This window comes from Eurosta solidaginis, chromosome 1 (assembly GCF_040869045.1).
Source record: "Eurosta solidaginis isolate ZX-2024a chromosome 1, ASM4086904v1, whole genome shotgun sequence".
Lineage (NCBI taxonomy): Eukaryota > Metazoa > Arthropoda > Insecta > Diptera > Tephritidae > Eurosta > Eurosta solidaginis.
In genome coordinates, this window is record NC_090319.1 from 323,447,923 (window position 1) to 323,471,710 (window position 23,788).

General features: G+C 37.3%; 1 protein-coding gene across 4 annotated transcripts in view; it reads left to right on the forward strand.

Annotated features, from left to right (window-relative positions):
* Positions 1-23,788, forward strand: part of Fancd2 — a 64,245-nt gene that overhangs the window by 11,540 nt on the left and 28,917 nt on the right. Inside the window, exons 1-10 of one of the 4 annotated variants that reach the window (XM_067761947.1) lie at positions 17,794-18,053; positions 18,198-18,495; positions 18,551-18,833; positions 19,749-19,961; positions 20,027-20,168; positions 20,243-20,311; positions 22,220-22,386; positions 22,454-22,526; positions 23,348-23,517; positions 23,585-23,753. In XM_067761947.1, the coding sequence (XP_067618048.1) occupies positions 17,931-18,053; positions 18,198-18,495; positions 18,551-18,833; positions 19,749-19,961; positions 20,027-20,168; positions 20,243-20,311; positions 22,220-22,386; positions 22,454-22,526; positions 23,348-23,517; positions 23,585-23,753 (1,707 nt within the window). In that variant the 5' untranslated portion in view covers positions 17,794-17,930. Of the gene's footprint in view, positions 1-3,452; positions 3,553-17,793; positions 18,054-18,197; positions 18,496-18,550; positions 18,834-19,748; positions 19,962-20,026; positions 20,169-20,242; positions 20,312-22,219; positions 22,387-22,453; positions 22,527-23,347; positions 23,518-23,584; positions 23,754-23,788 lie in introns of those variants that run through there. The other 3 variants (XM_067761948.1, XM_067761949.1, XM_067761950.1) reach the window with 3 other exon arrangements.

The window sequence follows — 23,788 nt, forward strand, 5'->3', positions numbered from 1 at the left end:
GAGACGCAACGCTCTGATGGCCTTAGGGTATAACATATAGCTGAATCAGTTGCGATGAATTGTGGACACACATATAATACATAGAATTAGTGTACAGGGTGAAACAAAGACACATATTTCAGTTACATCTGAGTATAATGCGTATTGAAATTTAGTAGGACAAAATTTATGCGCAGCAATTTCAGAGGTGTATTTATAGTTTGTCTCTTAGCAGTCAATATAAAGTTTAAGCGTAAACGGATATACGCGTGTTAAAAAACACGGCTAATATTAAAGACTACCCAGGACTTTAAAATTATAAGCCACACCTCGTACACAGGTTCCCTAAGCAACCACACTGTGCTATGCAAAAGACATATCATACACACACACACACGCATACGCAAACATAATGTGTACCTACACACTTATGTAAATACCCTTCCGCAAGCCCACTTTACACCCTTATTTGAATTTTCCTAAATATCAACCAACAATGTTTTGCCGACGGGGTTTATCACATGCACACTAATTCTAAACTCATTTTAAATTTACACAAATTTCACTTAAAAAAATTTATACTTACCCAATCTCAACGTTGGCACGGCATTGTCCTTCAGGCTATTATATCCAACTGCATTGGGCAGAAAGTGCAGTGCGCACACGTAGCTTCGCGACTTTGTGAATTCCTGAATCCTGAGGTTTTCCTTCCATTTAGAGGAGAGCTCAGGATTCGATGGAATGGAGAAAAATGATAAATTAGTTTTCGAACGCGAGTTGTTACCGCACCCGATAACACCACACTTCCGGAAAGCAGGCATTATTTTAATTGATTATTTAATTTTATTTTTATTATTTATTGAATATGGTTTTGAAAAAAACCTGTTTTTTGTTTTTATGCAAAGAATTTGGTAAATTAATCGCTGAATTATTTCGCAAAATATCAAAAAGCTTGCTATCACGCCAAAATCTTTTTGATATTGAAGTTTTTGCCCCATTTTGGCGCAATTGCACGAGAAGATTAACTGTAATTTTGTCTCCTTTTGGTGTCACAGTTAAATCCATTGGGGCAATCCTCTCACTCAAAAATTTTTTTCTTTATGATGTAAACAAAACACATATACATCTATACATAATTGGATTGATTTTATAAACACAAATCCAATATATGTTTAGCAAATATATCAGTTTTGTTTAATTCTTTATCACAAACAACACTTCCTTATCACAGAGCACACACAATTTCTTTAACAACTTTTCCAATTGGAGCAGACAACCCACCATTGTACAGGTCTACAAGTAGGATATGTAGCAGCACGCACATACACAGCCACGCTCACCTGATAAAATGTTTGTTCTTGTTCGTTTTTTTTGTGGATGCTATTTGGTACTGTTGTACTTCTTAGGACCAAACAAAGTTTAGTAGCTGCTATCGAAAACTGCTTAAAAATTTTTTTTCTTATATTACAAAGGAATATACTTATTTACTCTCAAACGAGCACTTAATTACATCTCTCTTTAATAACCATATATTTTGGACAATTTTAATTAACAAATTGTGATACTTTTTTACGGGGACGATTGCTAAAACACGACCAAAACCGTCGGGGGAGGTATTAATAGACGCGTTTTTGCCTCGCTTCCAATAATTCGAATACTTTTTCTCTTCGGACTATTGACAACAGGACAAAACGCGTCTATTCATTTTTCTTTCCGCTTTTTTGGACGGGTTATTGCAGTCGACCTCGGTTTCAAACTGTTTTTCGCGGAGAACTTTTGAACGGGTAGAAAAACTTAACTCCCGTGTTTGTATTCTTAATACTGAAATAACTACGCGTCCTCAGATACCCCAATTGAAGACTTTTTTTATAATTTTCTGAAGGACCCACATGGGTGCACTTAAAATTTCCTACTAAATTCGTTAAAAGAAATTTACCATCACAGCAACCCATATCTGATATTCCGATCCCTTTTTTGCTTCCCTGTGTCGCTTTCGACGAAACAACCCCGGTAATTTTGACACTTCGTTCAGTGTCAAAACTTATGTTCCACGCAGGTTCCACTGGGTTCCACGCTAGTTTGACACTGACCGAAGTGTCAAACTGCCGTGTGTTAGAAAGGGAAAGAAATTGTTTCCCTCTCATACATATCATACTTGTAAACCTGTACAATGCAACCCACATACTTTCTCGACAACACCATGTTTTGGTCTTCTTTGTAGCTTTCACACTATTTGTAATCCCTACACTTTACCAGCTACACCAAACAATTCTATTCTGTTACCATTTACCCACTTTACACTTATAGTTATTAAATTTTCACGTTTTTAAAAATATTTTTACTTGTCTGCAAACTTTTTTCCTTTTGCAGACATCCACACATACTGCACAGAACAATGTGTTGGCTTTACTTGTGGCTTTTGCACTTCTTTAAGCACTACATTTCACGTAATTCTGAACGCAATAAATATTTGTTGGCATTTGATTCACTTTAGATTATATTTATTTATTTTTTTTTAATATAATATTTTCACAACATTTTGATGTCTGCAAAATTTTCGTATCTTTGAGCAGACATACACACACACTTCACAACACAATGTTATGGTTTTCCTTATGGATTTAACCTTTTTTAAACACTCCACTTTATTATTTTCTGCACAAATTAAACATTTTTTAAACTTCACACTAGTATTAATTGATTTATCACAATTTTCACAAAAAATTTCACAATTTGCAAAGTTTTATTTGCTTATTCTTCACAATTTTGACACCATTGCATATTTTACCAAGTAGCGCAACTAACAGCTGATCGGTGAAAATTCGCACATTCACACGCACAGTTCTCGACTCAGTTTCAAAAAAAAAAACTTTAGATTATATAATGCAAATTTTAAAGTGAGATAATCCTTACAAATTTATGTATACAAAATATATATGGCGTTTTTGTTGTTATTAAAATAATAGTTTTATTTATATTAAAGCTTTTATCATTTTTTTTTTTTAACTTTGAAAAATCTCCGAACACCATTCCTTCATTATATGACAGTCGACTGCCTAGTCCACTGCCTTCCACTCTATTCGCAACATAACCTCTACTGCCAAACTATATTTTTTTTTTTTTTGAGATTTGATTGCATGGAGGAGGACCTTCTTATATTTGAAAGTCCCAGTTCCAGGTTATTGTCCAATGCATAAAATGATTAATTTCTGGATTAACTTTGCAAAGTATGTAAGTAATTTGGGCTCCACTAGTACCATGTATAGTAGCTTGCTATTTGTATTTAACTATGTGCTTTGTATACTGGTTTTTTCAGGCACCACGCCAGGTTATTTTCAAATTACAGTTATATGTATGTTTGTTATTTATTAAATTAGTGTTTATGTCCAATTTAATTTGGTAAAGGTCTTTAATTTGTTGATATTTTTCCAAATCTTCATATCACAATAGTTTCAATTTTTGTTTATTTTCAGTTTAAGTTGGTATTTTTGTCCACTTTCTTTGTTTAAATTTTCCAATCTCCAATATCACTTTATGGTTGTATGATTCAAATCCAGTAATTTGTATAATCCGGTAAGTTTTAATATAATATAAACAGATCCTCTAGTCCATTCCATTGTTGTTTTTGTCCAATTGTGGTAATTATTTTTTGTAAAAGTATTTTCGTCTTATCAGTTGTTATATTTATTCTGGTTATGTGTACATGACTGTACATTAGTATATAATAAGGATATTTTCAATCCCGTTATTAGTTCTTTTGCAATAAAATTTGCAGTTAGATGTATGCAACGACACTGCATAATACATATGTAAATCAAGCATGCTTTTTCAGCATCAATTATATACACTCCGTTAATTTGTCCCGTTTATTTCCGAGAATTTTATTTCCATTAGTATGTATGTATATGAACATTAATTTTCAGTGGCTTTTTGCTAAGTGTCTTCAATATTAAATTTGATTTTGCACGATAGCAATTATATGTATGTTTTTGCACAAAGTGCATGTTTTATTTTAAAGTTTTTCAGGATTTTTGCCCGATAGCAAATGATTATCATTTTTTGCACAATTTGCATATTTTTACAATACAGCGCACAATTTTAATTAAATTTTGTCATTTCGACTCCCGCACTGACCGCCATTTTATTCTCATACCGCGTGAGTAAAGCCCCTTAATAACACGCGGTTGAGTTGTGGGGAAAACCGAACTTGACGCGACGACGTCAGAAAACGAAGTGCTGCCAAACTATATAGTAAACAATGTTTGACACTTTTCTTCTTTTTGTCTTCTATTTCAGCTTGCTGCTTCAAGCCGTGGTTACTCACGAACGTACGTAGAAAAAACGTGTCAGTTGACACGACCTATCTTATGAGTCCGCAATGTAAACGAAAACTCACCGACGTGCAACGCCCGTACGTACGTAGCCCGGAACGTAGAAATCAAAACAATTTTGATTTTTTCCGTAAGAACGTGTCAGCTGATCGCTCTCTCACTAGACAGAGTTGCCTAGTAAACTTTTGTGCACTAATTTTTGACCGTTTGCAATTTTATGCAAAAACACCTAATTAAAGTTTGAAAAATTGTGAAAATAATTCGAAATAATTATGTAAAAGTGCTGATTATAAATATGTAATCTATTTATACTTATTTAATATGTATTCCGGCCTTTTACAATATCAAAAATTAAATTGGAAAAAGTTGATGTTTCCATAAGCATACATGCAAACTGGTCAATGGCAACAGTGCTTTGCTCTAAACAATACACACACAAATATGTTATGTACATGTACACAGACGCACACATTGATTCCTACGGGCTTGAGAGTTCGGTCAAACGTGCTTCGTACGACAAACGTCCGTACGTACGGCACACGTCGGTGGGTAACTGCCGCATCACTCAACTGTCACTCAACTTATTTCTCTTTCGCCGCACAATTTACGAATATGTGGGCAAGAGAATTACCGATACCCTACCGAGAACATTTGCTTTCAGAGAATAAAAATGCTGCCATTTTTTTTATTTCACCGAGTAGCAAACTGACGTCTCTTATATATCTATCCTCTTTGCCTCGACAACACTAATCCGAAGGCTGAAAATAAAAAATTTTAGAACATTAACGAAAGCCCGAAAAATTACCCCGGAGGGCTCCGAAACCGGGGGTGGGATCCACAGTATTTTTGCGCAGAACACCTTTCCGCATTGGCGGCCTTCGGCCGGTGTAGGATAAAATATTTTAGATATTTTTAAATATTATATTTTATTGAAAAATGAATTTAATTTCCAGCAGATCAATATCAAGAATGAAAATTTTTGAAAGCAAAAAATTCAAGATTGAAAATTAGAACAAATACATAAAATATTTAAAATAACAAAAGTTGATATTATTTAAAGTTATTACAAATACCCTACATTACTCCCCCTTCCAGAGATAAATTGTTATATAAATTAAACGTTACTTTCTTTTTTGTTTTTGTTTTAGTAAGTGCAAAATCCACCATAGCAGATTTCAAACGATCAATAGGAAAAATTTTAATTTCATTATTTATTTCTATTTTAAAATTTTTAATTCCTTTTTCAATTACTCTATAAGGTCCCTCGTAAGGATGTTGTAAAGAATGTTTGTTTACAACCCGTACGAAAACAAATTGACAATCTTCTAAATTTTTAGGAACATAAATTCCAGAAGAATTTTTATGATGTTCAAGATTTGATTTAAAATTTCTAAAATGTTCACGTAAACTGCTCAAAACATCTGTCGAATTTGTTTTCTCAGAAGTTGAGACAACGAGTTCACCAGGTAACCTTAAATTTTGACCAAAAACCATTTCAGCTGGTGTAGCTGAAATATCTTCTTTAAAAGTTGATCGCAAACCCAAAAGTATTATTGGTAATTCTTCGTACCAATCTCTAATCCCATTCCTAGCCATTATTGAAGATTTTAACTGTCTATGAAAACGTTCCACCATTCCGTTAGCTTGAGGATGGTAGGGAGACGTTGTTATGTGGTGACTTCCAAGAAATTTTGTCAATTCCGAAAACAAATTTGATGTAAACTGAGAGCCTTGATCAGTAGTTATATTACATGGAACTCCAAAACGCGAAATATATTCACTGAAAAATTTTCTTGCAATATTTGCCGAAGAAATGTCTCTTAGTGCATATACCTCAGGCCAACGAGAAAACCTGTCAACTATAGTAAAAATATAACGATGTCCTCTGGAAATGGGTAAAGGTCCTACAATATCCAAATGAATATGCTCGAATCTACCTTTTGGTACTGGAATTTTGCTAATAGGTGATTTCGTATGACGAATAACTTTTGATTTCTGACAATTTAGACACTCCTTGGACCATAAATTTATTTGTTTGTTCATACTTGGCCAAAAATACCTTTTAACTATTAGTTTTCGGGTAGCCTTCGTACCAGGATGAGCAATTCCATGTAAAATATCAAAAATTGTTTTACGCAAGCTGTTTGGAACAAATGGTCTAGGACATTCTCCTGAAACTTCGCACCAGATGGTAAAATTTAGCAAAGGAATTTTGATTAATTTAAGATTTTGAAAAGTTTGGCCAAATATTAATTCATTAAGTTCAGTGTCTTGTTGTTGCTCCTTTTGTAAGATTTTAAAATTTAGATCGAAATTTTGAAAAGCATCTACCTCAAAAACTCGTGACAATGTGTCAGCTACCACATTATCTTTTCCTTTAACATATTGTATATCGCTAGTGAATTGCGCAATGAATTCTAGATGCCGCGTTTGTCTAGGACTACGTTCAGTTTTTGAATTTAAGGCGAAAACCAAAGGTTTATGATCAGTAAAAACTGTAAACTGTCTTCCTTCTAAAAGATATCGAAAGTGTTTTATATTTAAATATATTGCTAACAACTCTCGATCAAATGCACTATACTTTATCTCTGATGGAGAAAGCTTTTTTGAATAGAATCCTATTGGTTCAGATTTGCCATTAAAATGTTGTTCTATTACACCACCAATAGCTGTATTTGATGCATCTATATTTAAAGAAAGCTTTGCATCTTTATTAAAATGATTTAATAATACTTTATTTGCAAATTTTTCTTTAATACATTAAAAACTTTTTGTTGATGTGTCATCCCATATTAATTTTTTATCACGTTTTTTGTTTGTTCTATTAATTAAATCATATATTATATTCGTGTACTCAGCAAGATTTTGAATATACCTATGGTAATAGTTTACCATTCCTATAAATTTTTGTGCTTGTTTAATATTTTTCGGACGCTCAAAATTACGTATGGCTGCTGTTTTCTCATCGGAAGGACTAATTCCAGAACTAGAAATATTGTGCCCTAAAAAATCAATACTGCCAACACCAAAAATACATTTGCTCGGTTTAATATTTAGACCGTATTCCGACAACTTCTCAAAAAGAATACTCAAATCTTTTAATGTTCCTGTTCGTTTTCACTCGCTATAAGCAAATCATCTATATAGGCAAACACAAAATCCAGTCCACTTATAACCTCATTAATAAACCTTTGAAATGTTTGAGCTGAGTTCCTTAACCCAAAAGGCATACGTAAAAATTCAAACATACCAAAGGGTGTCGTTATTGCCGTTTTATATACGTCTTCTTTAGCCATTGGTATCTGATGGTACGCTTTAACTAAATCAATTTTTGAAAATATAGTTTTGTTTCGAAGATTCATATTGAAGTCATGGATATGGGGCAAGGGATAACGATCAGGAACTGTTACTACGTTTAGTCTTCTGAAATCGCCACAAGGACGCCAGTCATTAGCATATTTTTTGGGTACTAAATGCCACGGATGAATTTGAAGATCTACAAATTCCAGTTTTTAATAAAAAATCGAATTCGGCCTTGGCCACTTTAAATTTAATAGGATCTAAACGCCTGGGCTTAGAAAATGGTAGGTTACCTTCTGTAACTAGTCTGTGAAACGTAGCATGTTTAACTGGCTTCGAGTAATCAGGTTCCGTAATTAAAGATGGAAAAGTTTGTAATGATTTCGTATATTGATTGTCTACTGAGAAAATTTTGGGAAGAGGGACATTGCAAAAACATGAAATAGTATTGACTGAAAGACTTGTCAACGGGTCAACTAAACACTTATTTTTAATATCGATAAGTAGGCCATATTTGCTTAAAAAATCAGTTCCGATTATTGGCTTACCTATATCAGCTATTAAAAAAGTAAATGGAAATTCGCGCCTCAATCCTAAATTTATATTTAAAATTTTTTTACCATAAGTCGAAATCGTAGTACCATTAGCTGCTGTCAAAATAATATCGTTAGATTTATTTTTACACAAGAATTTAGTCACTGGAAGTACCGAAATCTCTGCCCCACTATCAATAAGAAAATTTAACTTGTTTTCCCTATCAAATATAAATAAGCGACGAGTTGATACCTCAAAATTTCCGTCGTTCGTCGCTGCAACAACGGAAAACTTTAGTTTGTTGAATTATTTTTAGAAAAGGCGCATGGTTGTTCACATTTAATAGCTTTGTTACCAAATTTATAATGATATCTGCAGAGCCAGTTCGGATTCTCACGCGAATTGGACCTATATCTAAACTGACTTCTAAAACGATTCCTACTTATCGAAAGGGATCTAGAATAATTTTGATTAATTTCTTTTTTCATTTCTGATAATTCTAAAGATAATTTTTCAAAGTTTTTACATATTAGATTAGTGGTTTGAACCAAATTGGAAATTATTGCATTCTCGCTTTTAGAATTTTGCAAATTATTGACTAAAGCTATTTCGTTTTTGCTAACAACTTCCCAAACATTATCAGCCAATTTTAAAAGTTAATTTTTATCATTAGAGTTCGAACTCGTTAAAATAACGTTTAAATTTTTAGGAAGTTTTCTCATCCAAATCTTTTTAAGGACTTCAGAGCTGAAATTGGAGCCAGAAAGTAAGACCAGAACGATAAAACTCTGAGGGTTTGCGATCTCCAATCTCTGAATCAGTCAAAATCTTATCCAATTTGGTATTTTCACTTAAAGAATGCCTTTCTATTAAAATCTGTTTTAAGGCTGAGAATTTATTATCATCAGGAGGATTTTGAATAAAATCCAAAATTGTCATAATGACATCCTGAGGAAGGGCAGTGATGACATATTCATATTTTGTCGTCTCCTGCGTAATATTTTTCCTATTGAATTGCATTTCTGCATGAATGAACCATGCTTCAGGACAATTTGTCCAAAATTGGGGAAGTTTCACTGAAGTGGCAAATATTTCAATATTTTGATTGGCGTATGGATTTACAAGATCGTTCTGAAAAACATCACCTTGTAAATCAATAAGCGAGTCATTTGTACGATGTGTTGGTGTAGACGTTTGTGTGTCACGTGGTGGCGTACGATACATTTTTAATAAACAAAAATTAAAGATCTCTGAAAAAGAAGTTTACAATTTAAAATCTAAAAATGAATGAAGTATTATAGATAAATTACAAAGTATATATATATTATTTATATAAGTAATTTACAAATATAAATCGTAAAAATATTCGATACAGCCCACCCAAATCATATAATTGTTATTTATAAGGATCTTCTTTAAAAATATATTTTCTTGCTGTATTTATTGTTGTTGTATTGTTGATTATTGTTGTTGTATATATTTTTTACTGATTTTGAACTGACTCTGCTGTATTTATTGTTGTTGTATTGTTGATTGTTGTTGTTGTAATTCTTATATTTTTTACTAATTTTGAACTGACTGATAAATTCCTCACGATATCTGCTGCTCCTTTAGTTTCACATTCGTTCAAATTGTTGTTATATGTAGTAAACCCTTTAAATGTAGTTCTAAGTTCTCTATACTATTTAATTATTTATCACATAAATATGTCCTTATTTGTTTCTATTATTTCTCTTTATTTCTGTTGTCCAGTACAAATTAAGCTCATTAAGTAGTTGTTGTAACTATTGTAGATGTTGCATCAAAATCTCTATTGATGTTGCAATCACAGAAAATTAGCGCTCCTGGCGGGATCGCCAGATGTAGGATAAAATATTTTAGATATTTTTAAATATTATATTTTATTGAAAAATGAATTTAATTTCCAGCAGATCAATATCAAGAATGAAAATTTTTGAAAGCAAAAAATTCAAGATTGAAAGTTAGAACAAATACATAAAATATTTAAAATAACAAAAGTTGATATTATTTAAAGTTATTACAAATACCCTACAGCCGGGCTTATAAAAAATTACCCTGGGTGAGTCCAACACCGGTTTGGAGACCAAAACTATATCCGCGCAAAACACTTAACACAAATTTTTTTGTGGGTACACCAAAAACATCAATATTATAATTCTTTTGCAAATATTTCTTGACATACCCAAAAATTTTGACCTCCGCTTTCGGATTCACGTTTCTGGATCCAAAACGCGTCTTTTGATACCCCTCTTTATGTATTTGGACGTTGATTAAGGCAAGGTGCACACGAAGCCACGCGTCATAGACGCTGCAGGCGAAATTTGTACGCTTTGATGCCGAACACATGTATTTGAATGGAGAGCTGCATACGAGGCGTCAGCTGCATGAAAGCGACAAAGCATGAAGTTTTTGTGTACCGTACAGCAATGTTGGTCGCTGAGCGTACGTACGCTTGAAAAAAAGGAAGAACAAGATGTTTGTTTACATTTTTTTGTATGCAAATTTGTGTAATTAGTTATAAATATTACTTTAGTTAATAAAAGTGCTGAAGATATTTAATTTTTTATTTTTTCAATAATTGTTTGCTTTTTGTAGCGACGCTCGAAAGAAGCTTCGTGTGCAGATCTTGAGGCGTAGAGAAATTGTAGCTATATGAAATATCTTGTACGCGTCTATGACGCGTAGCCTCGTGTGCACCTTGCCGGCTTTGATGCCGAACACATGTATTTGAATGGAGAGCTGCATACGAAGCGTCAGCTGCATGAAAGCGACAAAGCATGAAATTTTCGTGTAGCTAGGCGTACAGCAATGTTGGTCGCTAGGCGTAAATACGCCTAGAAAAGAGCAAGAAGAAGATGTTTGTTTACAATTTTTCGTTTGCAAACTTGTGTGCTGTTCTTCTGTTGCTATAAATATATATTGAATTTATTTCATATAAAAAAATATAAAATGGTCGACGCGACTAAATTCGTTCAATTGGTTGAGAATTATCCTTGCCTATACAAAAATAATTTAGCAGAATATTCGAAGAAAGATGTTACAGAAAGAGCCTGGGCAGCAATTGGTGTGGAAATGAATTGGTCAGCTGTGTAGATTTTGGGTTTCTTTTTATAAATAAAAACAAAGAATATGTCTAAATAGATCTAAATTTATTACACTCTTCCTTACAGTGCCTGATTGCAAAGAAAGGTGGAAGAACTTGCGAAATGGCTTTGTAAGAAGTCTCAAGCCATCTCCTAGTGGATCTTCTACTAAAGCGAAGAGGCCTTACTATTTGCACGACATTATGCAATTCGTTCTTCCATATGTAAAACCAGAGGCCCTATTCAGTAACTATGAGTTTTGAAATGTACATTTTTCTTTCATATAATTTGTATGAAAGAAAAATGTACATTTCAAAACTCATAGTTACTGAATAGGGCCCCAGTGCATCATTCTGAAAATACCAGCAACATTATAATATCAGAAATGGAAGAAGAATATTTGGATGAAATTGAAAATGGATCAATTGCTGACGACAACTACAGCGATTGTGCCCCCACGAAGACAGGGTCTTTGATCTGCAACAACCTAGAATCACATCCAGCCAAAGAAAGCAATTTTGCATTTAGTGCCAAGAAAAGAAAGAAAACAGCCCGAGATGAAGTCGATGTGGCGGTGCTAAATTACCTTAAAACAAAAAAGGGAAATACAACTTCGGAAGATCCAAAAAAATGTTTCTAATGAGCTTACTTCCCGACGTAAGAAGTCTTTCTCTCGAGAATTTGCGCACATTTAAAATTCGATCTATGATGCTGCTAGAGGAGCTTTTAAATGAACAAAGGGCACAATCTGTCAGGCGGGAACTGTTTGATCCAGCAACGTCTTATGGCCAAAATATAGAAGTCTACACCCCAGCTCCTTCGCCCGATGATACTCCAACCTATACTCCAGTACTATTTGAAACAATTGACTGTGAAAATGAAAGAGCCTTTTACACAAACGAGTAAACTTGCGTTTTTGTATATTATTTGTTATATAATTATACTATTATTTAGTTATAAACAGATGTTAGAATGGGTATGTTTTCAGTGGGCTGATCTCATAAGTATCTTACTACATAGAAGTAGTCATGAATTAGACCATACAATAGTGAACGAAAAAAGTACCAGTGTTACAAGTGGATGCTAGTTTGAATACATGTACACCCAGGGAAGTAAGTATTGGCACAAGGCCTTTTTGCGGTTTTCACCTAGTTTTGCTTTAGAAAAATAATTATATAAATATATATATTAATAAGATGAACTAAAAAATCACATGCTTAAAATGTTTCCCAAACTTTAAAACATGTTTTTGAAATCGGTTTGCATAGTTTTTGTTCTGCAATTCATTTAAGTTTTATTTAAAAATAGTGAAAACAAAAAAGGAATTAGCTGAAACAACTTGCAATTAATTTTTGCTGCTATAATTTTATTCGCATATGTACACATAGTTCAAACTAGCCTCATTCACAGAACAGATCGAGTACTATTCGTAATATTATTTGATATGAATTATTATTCACTTTTTTTTCAACTATTTGAATTAAATTTATTGCAATAAATGTTGTTAAATGGAAAATAAAACATTCTAACAGTTTTTATAAACAATAATTCCACTGCCAGGGCAAAGAAACATTTGGTAATAAAAAATAATTGCTTAAATAGTGTCGTAAGTTTTGTGGGTCAGAATTTTCCATTATGTTTACATTATCGAACTCTGGCAGAGTACTTGGGTTCCGTTGAACTGGTTGCTCGTTTTCGATATCGGGAAGGAAGGTCGTGTATGACATGCCATCTTTTTTCCTTATAAAATTATGTAGGATACAAGCACTTTGTATAATTGAAATGATTGTTTCGTACTTTTGGCATCGTATAGTTGTTGAGAAAACTCCAAATTTTTTTACCATCATCCCGAAACTGCACTCTATGTTCTTCCTACCGCGACTTAGTCTGTAATTAAATATGCGCATCTTGTTGACAATGTTTCTTTCCGGATAAGGCCGCATAACATTTTTCCTTAAAGGAAAGGCGTTATCTGCTACGAAATAATATGGCAACTTATTTCCACTGTCGTCATGCGGTAGTTCCTTTGGGGATGGTAAATTATTGTAACTTTCTAACCAACGTCCAAACGTCGAAATTTAAAAAACCCCGTCGCTATTTCGTCCTGCAAATCCGCATTCTATTGATGTAAATATCCCGTCGGCATCGCAACAGGCAAGTAATATTACTGCATGGTAGTTTTTGTAATAGAAATTAGCTCAGCCCGAATTTGGATATTTTTGAATTCGCACATGCTTTCCGTCGATAGCTCCTAAGCAATTTGGCAGCTGCCATAGATCAGAGAACCGTCCCGCAATACTCTTCCAACGCTCCTCATTAGGCAACGTCATATAACAATCTTTTAATGAATTCCATATAGCTTTTGTTGTTTCTTCAACAATTACTCCGATTGTACATTCTCCTCTTTGAAAATATAAAGCAAGCGCATTGAACGTGCATCCTGTAGCCAGCTACCTAAACAAAAAGTTATAAAGAATTTAGACCACGCACATACACAACAACATGTTCTCCACCAACTCAGTAGTGGCCTCAATTCAAAGAGACTCATATCTAATGAAAAGCTCCGACTCAGAAAATATTCCTATAACAAATCGAATTTGTCATCAGAACAGGGTAGCTGTTGTTGTAGCAACACCTAATACTAGGATTTTCAACAGAGTTGGACGACAAAGAAATTACTGCTAGAGTTGTTGGTTGTACATTACAATAGACTCGGTGGTGTATGTCACGCGGATTACATGACGCATGCCGGGGTGATTCTGGATAAGTAAGAATTTATTCTGTAACAATATCGAAGCTGAGCAAGTGACAAGGTGACAAGGAACTCACTGGGAAGTGTTTAATTACCCCAGGTTCCGGAAGGTTTTGGAGGGACTAAGCACTATTGAATGTACTTTAACCAGATTATGAAAGGCGAGATGGTATCGGGCCCTGGAAATGTGCGTACTTATCTGCGACGTATGGAAATGCGGTTTAAGCCAAATGTGTTTAGAAAACTTTGCGGGCCAGCGCGTATTTATCTGGATAAAACGGTTTTCGGTCGGGAAATTCCGGCTTAGAAAATTTCAGAAGCAGTTATAAGTGTAGAATTATGGTAGGCCTGCAACTGTATCCAGTGGAGGTTATGTAGATCGGAAGACCATACTGGTGGCTCACAAAAAAGATCGGTCGGCCAATTGCGTTCTACATCGTCAAAGGTGTTGCTTTGTACTTTCCCCCAGGTGCTGCAAGTGATTTTGTGTCGCATCTCTACGCAGCAGTTTAAATGGCCTAGGCGGTTATGTGCAATTTAGTGATAACGGCAGCTCATAGCTTTCACCACAATCAAATCCAATCGCTCGCTCAATAGTTGAATACAGCAATTGTGTAGGTCAGGGAAACAGACTCTTAGTCCCTACCTCCCTTTGCACCGTTTGCCAGCACAGAATATATACGTTTGCGACATCCGCCCAATGCAGCTCCTGCCATGGACGGTGCCACTTTCCTAGATGTTCTGGTCTCCGCGACGATCCGTAAGGTCAACGAATCCGCCTCGGCACATTTCATTCCCGCCGGGAGAATTCCCGAAATCCGGCCCCACTTCCCGGTTGAGGCCGCGACCTTAGCGAGGGAACGCGACCTTATAAGAGAGCTTGATCCAGGCGACCCCCAAATAAGGGATATAAACCAACGCATCAGATTGCTTGTGGACGAACACAAGCGGGCGAAATGGGAAGAGCACCTAAGTGGTTGTAATCTCTCTACCGGTGTAGGTAAACTTTGGTCCACCGTAAAGTCCCTATCGAATCCGACTAAGCACAAACACAAAGTTTCCATCGCCTTTGGCGATAAGGTGCTGTCGGATGCGAAAAAATGCGCGAGCGCTTTCTGCCGACAATATATAATGCATCCTACGGTTGACAAAGATAGGCGGAGAGCCAATAGACACGCACATAAACACAAATTCAGCGCGTCACCAATCACCATTAGCCAGCCGATTACGTGCTACGCGTCACCCATATGGTCGCCAAGCCTAAAAACTACCCACTGGAAGAAACTACAGGCCTGCCAAAATACTGCTCTCAGAATCGCCACGGGCTGTCTTCTTATGTCCCCAGAACACCATCTGCATAATGAGGCGAGAATACTCCCCATCAGGGAGAGAAATGAGATGCTGACCAAACAGTTTCTGTTGAATACCCAGAAACCTGGGCATCCCAACAGACATCTGATTGACGAACCAGCACCGCCTAGGGGCCTAAGGAGTCATCTCCGTAAGCATTTTGAGGAAATACGGCACCTGAGAACCCAGCCGTATGAAGCGAAAAAACACAATCAGGTCCTTGGTGAACTCCATAGATAGGCGTCGGACCTTTATGTCGGGAATTGCCCGGTGAATCCAGTACTTGAAGAAAAATATCCAGAACTCGCGGAAGAGGAACGCATACTCCCCAGGGAAACGCGTGTCACTCTTGCTCAACTTCGTTCTGGATACTGTAACAGGTTAAACTCTTACCTATCCAGAATCAACCCCGACATACAAAATGTATGCCCCGCTTGCAATGTGTCCCCACATGACACCAACCATCTCTTTAATTGTAATGTGGAACCAACGCCTCTAACACCCCTTTCCTTATGGTCCACCCCTGTTGAAACGGCAAGTTTCCTTGGACTCCCGTTAGAGGATATTGATGACAATTTGTGATCGGTCGCGGCTATTAGGTGGGGCGAGCATTACTACAACAACAACAACAACATCTGCACTGCAGATGTTTTCTGGGTATAATGTCCACAGAAAAGATCGTGAGAGCGGAAATGGAGGCGGCCTCGAGTTTATCATACACCACTCTGCGCAATATCATATATTTGATCCCGGCATCGACCGCAGCGACAGTGTCTTAGAACGTCAAGGATTATCTGTCCGGTCGGGCGATGCAAATCTAGAAATCATCAACACCTACATCCCTCCTGTCACCTGTGCTCCAGTGGATACCGCCCTGATATCAGCGGCGTACTCACTGGAAACAATCGCATTATCTTAGGCGATTTCAATGCCCATCACGATCTATGGCATTCAAACTTGCGGGTGGACAGTAGGGGTGAGATGTTAGCGGATCAAATAGAAGAAACGACGTTCTGCACAATAAACGGAGACGCACCCACACGTATGGTAGGAAACTGTGACAGTTCGCCGGATATTTCAATCGTGAGCGCAGGACTCGTAAACTGCATCAACTGGCAGCCGATGGTAACATTGGCAACCGACCGCCTGCCTATACTTATTTCGCTCGAGCGTGACAAAGTTTCCATCGCCTTTGGTGATAAAGTGCTGTCGGATGCGAAAAAATGCGCGAGCGCTTTCTGCCGACAATATACAATGCATTCTACGGTCGACAAAGATAGACGGAGAGCCAACAGACACGCACATAAACATAAATTCAGCGCGCCACCAATTACCATCACCGCCAAAAAGGTTGGCGATGCCATCGGTCATGCTAAACCATCCAAAGCAGTGGGTTCAGACGGCATAGGCATGCCGATGCTTAAAAGCCTAGGGAAAGAGGGTTTTAAATATTTAGTGCATGTCTTCAACCTGTCTCTTTCCACCTTTGTCATACCCGAAAAATGGAAAATGGCCAACGTGGTCCCTCACACTTTCACGCATATTGGTGTTTTCTTTCTGTATGGAAGCACCAACGAGCATAACCAAATCCTTGAATGTAGCTTTTGACATGCGATAAAATGTCCGGAACTTTGTATCATCCTGAGACAACTCCTTTGCACATACAAACAGTCTACAATTAACATTTTTCTGAATATATGGATGTGCCCAATATTTTCTCTTTGCTTTCTTTTCCTTTCTGCGACGAAGGAAATTTAGCAATATTAGCAATACCAATTCTTCGTCGCTGGACATGCTTATGTTGACCGATACAAACAAAAATTGTTATTGAAAACCGTTTTGAATTGAAAATTCTTTTTTTTCTCTTATGCGCGGTGGTGAAAACTTTTGTTTTTAATTTTATACAAAATCAACTTTTGTATAATGGCAATTATACAGCATAAATAAATTTTTGTAGCGACGCTTGTAAGTAGCTACGTATGCAGATCTTGAAGCGTAGAGGAATTGTAGCTACATAAAATATCTTGTACGCGTCTATGACGTGTAGCCTCGCGTGCACCTTGCCTAAGAGTGTCATGCTGTCGTATAGAATTACCGTGAATATCTCTTATTAGAAGGATTATTTTTTTATTTACTCCTTCGAAATATTTATACATAGGCCGAGAGGCGTCTTTTGATATCCCTCCCGGCACTTTTGGACATGTAACATTGCGCAAAGGGTTCAACAAATCACCTACCCAGATTGCGCATTCACGAGTTCAAAATTGTTTCGTTCTGCGCATCTCGTCACTGTTGGCCCTTGAGCGAATGAAAAAAGAGTGAGAAAAAAAGAGCTCAAGGAAAAGGGTAAATTCATACATCATAAAAAACAGCTGATCTAATGTTGTGTGATTTTTTAAAGGGTTCTATGTATGTCCGCTATAAATCTGGCATAATAATTCGATAGTGTAGACATAGTATAAGGAACATATGATTTTAAAGCGTAACATTCCTGCATTTATTTTTGTGAAATCCAATTCGATTTGCGCGGGTCGAGTCCAAATAATAATGTCAATTGCATAAAATAATTAACTTCTGAAAATGTATAAAAATCGTAAGTTTAACAAAACTTCAAAGAGCGGCAGTGGCGTAAAAACATCCGGCGCTGCTGAAAATAAGCGGCCACTGAACTCAATTGACGAGAATGCATCGGTAAAGTTCGCGGTAAGTACAAGGATATATGAACGCAATGACTCTTTGATGTATCTGATGCCGGCTGGTGGGAACTCGGACGTGTTCCTCTCTACAGACACATGTTAATATACGTGGCATTAAGTACTTAGGAAATTTTTTCTTTCCTGACTCCAGCGAACTTCTGTAACTGCAGATACCAGTACGAAAAGAACCCAACTTGGTACGACAACAGCAACTGTAGTTGCAGCTGATGTTTGCGTTTCAGAAGTGCCTAAAGAAAATAGTGATGAACTTGTGCCGGCATCTCAAGAACTTACGCAACGTTATTTGTCGCAACGTAGTGCCATCGCATCAACATTAGGGCGTACCACACAACCACGTAATGCAAGTGGACGCCAACCAAATAATTTTTTTGAATTAGTTCTAACTAGAGCTGGTGTACTATTGGATGAGGCAGATAATTTTGTGCTAAGTATGTGCTTTTGCAAGAATTTAATTTGTATTCATGAAGTTCTTCTATTCCATAGGTTGCGATCATGTTTCGTTTGTAAACAAATTTCGTGACATCTTTGCTAAGTCGGGTAAAAGCGAAAATATAGAAATGTTCAAAAATGGTTTAAGTGAAGCCTTATCACCAAAATGCAAATATTGTTTGAAATTATTAAGTGGATGCACTATAAGCGTATCTGGTCAGGAATCGGTATATCAATCTCAAGAAAGCATGATTGTTAACTTTCTTATGGTCGACTTTTTGCGAGATGCTGTTGTTGAGGTGTTGCTAAAAAAAATATCCGAAGCTGCTGGGCAGAGGTAAAATAAAGAGATATGTATGTAATATGAGAAAAATCTGGTTGGTTTTTTTTCTAAATGATAATAAATGCCTTAAGATGTCGAATTGGAACAATTAAGATATGGAAGACAAACAATACGTATCAGTCAACTATATTACATCTTTTTGTTTTGTTGTTGTTGTTGTTTTCTTAACGATAAACACACTCCCCCGAAGGCTTTTGGAAGTGTTATGTTGTTGTTGGTGGTCCTTTGCCAGATATAGATCCAGTACGTTCCGGTAACAAAGTACCTTACCGACCATCTTGGGAACGATTTATAGGGCCGTATTAAACCTCTAGGCCATCCCGGCCTCCCCACCCCCTAGTTCCATGAGGAACTTGGGGTCGCCAGAGCCTCGGCTGTTAATGAAACAGGATTCGCCACGGATAGGTGAGGTTGACAATTGGGTTGGAGAAGCTATATATTGCGCTGGCAACCCCTTGAGAGGGTTGCGCTACACAACCCCTTGAATCAATTGGGTATTTTAGTCGCCTCTTACGACAGGCATACCTACCGCGGGTATATTCTATGCCCCCCAACCCTCTTTTTGTAGTATGAAATAAAGAAAAAGCCAGATATTAATAGTAAGAAACCCCTTTCGTATCCCTACCGTATTAAACTTGGCCTAGGGGATTTGTCCATCTGGACTCAAAATTATTGTATTGTCTAAATTACCGCTAGAACACTGTTGTTGTTGTACCAGTGCTAGAACACTCTTTGACCAGTGTTCCGGTTTTCGACCCTGAAGTAATCCCAAAGTATTTAAAAGAGAATTTGTTTATACCTCAAACCAATCAGTTGCGTTCTCTGATAATTTTTTGAACTTTTACTAAGCTGTGAAATCATATGTATATCCACTAAAGCAAACAGTATATATGAATTTAACAATTTCAGAACCCCTTTATTTCTTGCGAACGGCACAGTGCCTCTACTGCCACTGCTCATATCCCAGCTGCGTTATGTCTCAAAATCCCATAATAAACTTATTTTTGAGCGCATCTCTGAAATATTTAAAAAAGCCAGTGAATCCTCCAAGCAGGATCTCTTGGTGAATGCTGAGTTTTTCCTCGACGCAAGTAAACACGATGATTTTGTGCAAATGCTCTTGTAAGTATTTTGGATTTTAATATTTTGAAAATGCTTTTTCATAATTTACTATTCGTCTTGCGCAGAGAAAACTTGTCCTCAACTAAAGACTTATTTACTGTGAGCTCGATGCAAGCATTGACAAATCTCAGCTTGGGCCGTAGCATGCAAGAGCAGCTGCAACATCGTATATTAGATCACATTAAAGAAGATGGCTTTAACAACACGGTCGGTGATGAAATATGTGCTTGCACATTTTATAATAAGCTTACTGATTATAAATTGGTCATATTTTGTATTAGGCTCTACCCTTGATGATAAACTTTCTGCTGAAATCCTTAATTGAAGCTAGTGATGACGAAATTAGTGAGGTAATTATTAAATATATAACAACATAAACGAGCAAAGTTATACAAGAAGAGTCAATGCAATAGATCGTCTGCTGTATGTGATCGCGGCAGTTAAAAATTGTGTAACTAAATTTGATTCGATATTTTGCCAACATTTCGCTTGTAGTTCTATGCTCATTACCAGCATCCAGTTTCCATAGCCAATGGTTCTGCCCTTGATGTTGTTGTTGTTGTTGTATTAAAAGTGCTTCGCCCAATTCCATGGGCACAACCCCGTCATCGAAATGCTCTAACGGGAGTCCAAGGAATCTGGCTGTTTCAACAGAGGCGGACCATAGGGAGATGGATGTTATAGGCGTAGGTTCCACATTACAATTGAAAAGATGGTTGGTGTCATGTGGGTACACATCGCATGCAGGACATACATTACGTATGTCGGGGTTGAGTTTGACCAGTTACAGTATCCAGAACGAAGTTGGGCCAGGGTGACTTGTGTTTCCCTTGGTGGTGTGCTTTCTTCTTCTGCAAGGGTGGGATAATGCATATTAAAAACGGGGTTCGCCGGGCGCGTCCTGGCAAAGGCGTTTACCGATTCTGTGTGGATTTGTCTAAGGGCCTGCTTGTGCTTGCCTGGATCAAACGGCAGTGTTGGCATGTGCCGGATCTCGTCATTGTGCATTAGGAGATGTTCCCTTATACCCCGTGGAGGCGGTGCTAAATGAAGCAGTTGTTTGCTGGGATGTCGTGGTTTGTGAGAGTTAAGCAAGAACTGTTTGTTCAGCATTTCATTGTGCTCTTTAATATTGAGCTCTTTGGCTCCTTTTTACGTGAGAACGAGTGAAGGAGGGGAGGCACGGGGGTAAAAGCTGGTCCTCGGCATTGCTACTATCCATGTTACATAGATTGTAGTGGTGGGTGGTAGCGGCCGCATTAGGTGGAAGCGCCGTTAGGCAGAGTTGATGTGGACTGCTGATCAGCATCGCTGCTAGAAGGTTGCGCAGTTACGTTTGAGAGTGAACCGTGGGACGTCCTTGGACGTAAAAAGCAGCGAGCCACAGAAGTTTTATAGAAGTTTCGGGGAGGCGACGAACGTTGGGTTCTAACCCAGAACAGCCCAAACGATGCAAGCATCTTTTATACGTGACACACTGACAAGAGTATGACCATCTAAGATAAATCCTTTTCCCCCCCAACGGGTTAGGCGGTCAGAATATACCCGCGGTAGGTATGCCTGTCGTAAGAGGCGACTAAAATACCAGATTCAAGGGGCTGTGTAGCGCAACCCTTCAGGTTGCCAGCGCAATATATAGCTTCTCCAGACCCAATTGTCAACCTCACCTATCCGCGGCGAATCCTGTTTCACTAACAGACGAGGCTCTGGCGACCCCAAGCTCCTCATGGAACTAGGGGGTGGGGAGGGACGGATGGCCTGAAGATTTAATGTGGCCACATAAATCGTTCCCGAGATGGTCGGGGTAGCACCTTAATGGAGCGTACCGGATCTGTATCCGGCAAAGGCCATCACATTGATAACACTCCCCAAAGCCTACGGGCAACCTTATCGCTACATCAACAACAACAACAACATAAATCCTTTTCCGACATATGCAGCAGAACCACAGCCTGGGAGCGGGGTTAGGTTCAATACCTTCCCGGAGCAGGAGGGTATGGAGCAGCCCAGCTGCAAGGGGCTGCTCTGAGGATGACAATTTGTGGGAGGGACGCAACAAATTAAATGGGGTTACACTGAAATGATAGCCCTTTGGTGGTAGCTACCCTGACAGGCAGCCTTTGGTCGGGAAAAAAAATCCCGAGTCGCTCCGGTACGAAGAACCGGCTGCCGTGGGAAGCCCTTGATTATGAAGATTTGCGGGAAAGCTAATGTTGCTTCTGCCTGGCACACTTAATCAAATGTTTAATGATTTTCAGCTCGTTACAACAATACGTCAAGTACTTGTGTTGCGTTTAAACACTTCATTGGAGCGCTCAACTCAGCTAGAAGTTTTCAATTTCCTTGAACAAGCATTGGTACGTAGTAAGAAATTCTATATCATTTGGCAAAAATTGTTATCATCATTGCCGGGCAGTCAATTTAGGTTTGTATTAAATATATGTAAAGTTTATTTTACTTATTTTATATATATATCTATATATTTTTATTAGATCGTTGGATTTCCTTATTCTTTTGCTACTCATACATATTAAGGAAGACAATTATATGTACATTGAGAATATTGTAAGTACAAAAATATTATTTTTGGGAATGGAATTTTTCGATGACAATATCAAAACCGAATGTATAAGCTAAACGTGGCCAAGTAGCTTCATTGTTGTTGTTGTTGTAGCAGGCTTCGCCCCACCTAATAGGTGCGACCGATCACAAATTTTCATCAATATCCTCTAACGGGAGTCCAAGGAAACTTTCTGTTTCAACAGGGGTGGACCATAATGATAGGGGTATTAGTGGCGTTGGTTCCACATTACAATTAAAGAGATGGTTGGTGTCATGTGGGGACACATTGCAAGCGGGGCATAGATTTTGTATGTCGGGGTTGATTCTGGATGGATAAGAGTTTAACCTGTTACAGTATCCAGAACGAAGTTGAGCTAGAGTGACTCGCGTTTCCCTGGGGAAAATGCGTTCCTCTTCCGCAAGTTTTGGGTACTGTTCTTTGGGTACTGGATTTACTGGGCAATTCCTGGCACAAAGGTCCGACGCCTGTTTGTGGAGTTCACTGAGGACCTGCTTGTGTTTTTTGCTTCATACGGCTGAGTTCTCAGCTGCCGTATTTCCTCATAATGCTTACGGAGATGACTCCTTAAGCCCCTAGGCGGTGTTGGCTCATCAATCAGATGTCTGTTGGGATGCCCAAGTTTCTGGGTATTCAACAGGAACTGTTTGGTTGGCGTCTCATTTCTCTCCCTGATGAGGAGTATTCTCGCCTCATTATGTATTAGTAAGTTTTCTTGCTCAGGCTAAATAATTCCATCCCTGGCTCTAAAGATTTTCTACGACATAGAACATTTACCTTTAACTCGTTATCAATTTATTTTCAGTTACGCCGTCGTATAAAACTTGAGCATATAACTGTCGATATATTTATTGAAATGAAATCGAATTATGCTGCAGTTTTAGAACAACACACACCAACCTTAATGCAGTTAATGTATGATTTTCTGAGAGAAAAAAATAAAATTGTAGGCAATTTCGCTAAGGCCTCATATGGGTATGAGTGTTTGTATTAAAATAAAACTTATATCAAACCATAATGCTCTATAATTCTTTGCTTGTAGAATTCTATTCCAAATATGTGAGACTATACAACGCGGCATATTAAAAAGACTTTTACAATTGACTTGTGATAAATCTACACAAAGCTTAACAAATTTGGCTCTAGAATTACTAAGGGACTTACAAAGAAAATATCGCGCTGAAATACAAAATTGGGGCACAATTTTAATGGTGAGACCAAAGCGAAAATAATGAATTATATATTT